The following is a 2349-nucleotide window of genomic DNA, read 5'->3' as shown; positions in this document are numbered from 1 at the left end:
GGTAGCTCATGTACAAAAGATGTATAAATTAAAACCATTAAAAACCATACCATAATTTGTATGTATCCATAATTTCTGTATTCACAAATGACTGTGAAATTATAAATGATGATTAAAAATGATGCATCATATAATTTGAGTGATTCACATTTTAGAAAACAAAGGCAATCTTGCACTGTCCCAGTCTGGCAGCACACAGGTAGTCCCAGCTACTCACGAGACTGAGGCAGGGGGATTGCTGGAACACAGGATTTCTGGACCAGTGAACATGGCAAATCTGGTGTCTGCCCTAAGTTCACTATCAACATGGTGACCTTGGGGAATCATATTTGCCTAGGGAGGGATGAACCAGTTCAGGTCAGGAACCAAGTAGGTTAAAATTTCCATGTTTGGCTCTTTCCGTGCCTAGCGCAGCCATGGCTCATGGTCCCAAGAAGCATCTGAAGCGAGTGGCGGCTCCAAAGCATTGGATGCTGGATAAACTGACTGGGGTGTTTGCTCCTCGTCCATCCACCGGTCCCCACAAGCTGAGAGAATGTCTTCCTCTAATCATTTTCCTAAGGAACAGGCTTAAGTATGCTCTCACAGGAGATGAGGTGAAGATCTGTATGCAGCGGTTCATTAAGATAGATGGCAAGGTACGCACTGATATAACCTACCCTGCTGGTTTTATGGATGTCATCAGTATTGACAAAACTGGAGAGAATTTCCGACTGATCTATGATACTAAGGGTCGTTTTGCCATTCATCGCATTACACCCGAGGAGGCAAAGTACAAGTTGTGTAAAGTGAGAAAAATATTTGTGGGCACCAAAGGAATTCCTCATCTTGTCACCCATGATGCTCGTTCCATCCGCTATCCTGATCCCCTCATCAAGGTGAATGACACCATTCAGATTGATTTGGAAACTGGCAAGATTACAGATTTCATCAAGTTTGACACTGGTAACCTGTGCATGGTAACTAGAGGTGCTAACTTGGGAAGAATTGGTGTGATAACCAACAGAGAGAGGCATCCTGGTTCTTTTGATGTAGTTCATGTAAAAGATGCTAATGGCAACAGTTTTGCCACTCACCTTTCCAACATTTTTGTTATTGGCAAAGGCAACAAACCATGGATTTCTCTTCCCCGAGGAAAAGGTATCCGCCTCACCATTGCTGAAGAAAGAGACAAGAGATTGGCAGCCAAACAGAGCAGTGGGTGAAATGTTTACTAGGTGGATGGAAGAGTCTTGATGCTTAAATAAAGATGATACGGCATGAAAAAAAAAATTTCCATGTTTGTTAGGAGATGTTTATAAGATCATTATTTTAACATTCCAATGACCATTTCCATTATAATTTTAAATAAGAGAGCAAACTAAATAAATGTATCCAAATGTATCCAAACACTTTATGTTGGAGTTTAGTGGAATAAAAATTTTATCCAAGGATAGATGATCTGGACCAAAATCTTCTATTCTTTGTGTTCCATATTAGTTTTTGGGACTTGGAATACATCGATGTCTTTTTGCAGAATGGTGGGCAATGGTATACATGAAAGTTTCAGTGCATATTAATGGTGGTGCTTCCATCATCACTATGACATTCTGGACCCACAGAGGCAAGTCCTGCCTCCCTGGTCTGTACAGCATTATCAGTGTTTAGACAGAGTGCTTCCTGACTCCTGCACCATGTACATGATTTTATATATATATATATATATATATATATATATATATCTCTAAGTAGCTATTTGTCCTCCTTTTCCTCTTGCCTATGTTTTTTTTTCCCTTCCTAAAATCCCCCCCTGTGATGTTACAGACATCATATAAAAAAGCTTGCTAATCATCAATGAAATTGATAATAAGCATGTTATTTGTTATTTGGCAATCCAGGGATTAATGAATTTTTGCAATGTAGGACAAATTAATAAATTATATTGATCAGGATATGGACATCTATCCATTGTTTGGTTTATGACACATTGCATAAAATGTATATTTCCCTTCTCTCTTCCCTCCCATTGTGTAATTACATGCAAATTATCATTATCAGAAAGGTTGCACATGGATAAAAAGTGAACAAAATTAGAAGAAAGGCAAAGTAGTAAAAAGAAAGAATTCTGAGCTTGGGTTGTAGTTCCAGATCTATTTTTCAATAGTTGTTTATCTTTCAGAAGATACTTTACCTCTATGACTCTTTGTTTTCTTGTAAGGGAAAATAACTAGGAAGATCTCTCTATTTCTACAATTTGATAAATCTTACATATCCTGCAATTTGATTAAAGCAATACATGAAATGTACCTATTGTAGAATGGATCCAAGGTTTGTGATCCAGAACCTCCTGTAGGCTTTCAAGGGAGTTCA

The 2349-nt window shown here is 38.2% G+C and overlaps 1 protein-coding gene across 1 annotated transcript; it reads left to right on the top strand.

The window, feature by feature from the left end:
- Positions 1–416: 416 nt before the first annotated feature.
- LOC311182723 (small ribosomal subunit protein eS4-like) lies at positions 417–1224 on the top strand (the record flags this gene model as incomplete). Its single annotated transcript, XM_084251760.1, has 1 exon — positions 417–1224. The coding sequence occupies one exon, from the start codon at positions 417–419 to the stop codon at positions 1203–1205; it is 789 nt and encodes a 262-aa protein (XP_084107886.1). The 3' UTR covers positions 1206–1224.
- Positions 1225–2349: the final 1125 nt, after the last annotated feature.

Source organism: Talpa europaea (genome assembly GCF_964194135.1).
Source record: "Talpa europaea genome assembly, chromosome: 13".
NCBI classification, from domain to species: domain Eukaryota; kingdom Metazoa; phylum Chordata; class Mammalia; order Eulipotyphla; family Talpidae; genus Talpa; species Talpa europaea.
This window is presented reverse-complemented; position numbering and strand designations above follow the sequence as displayed.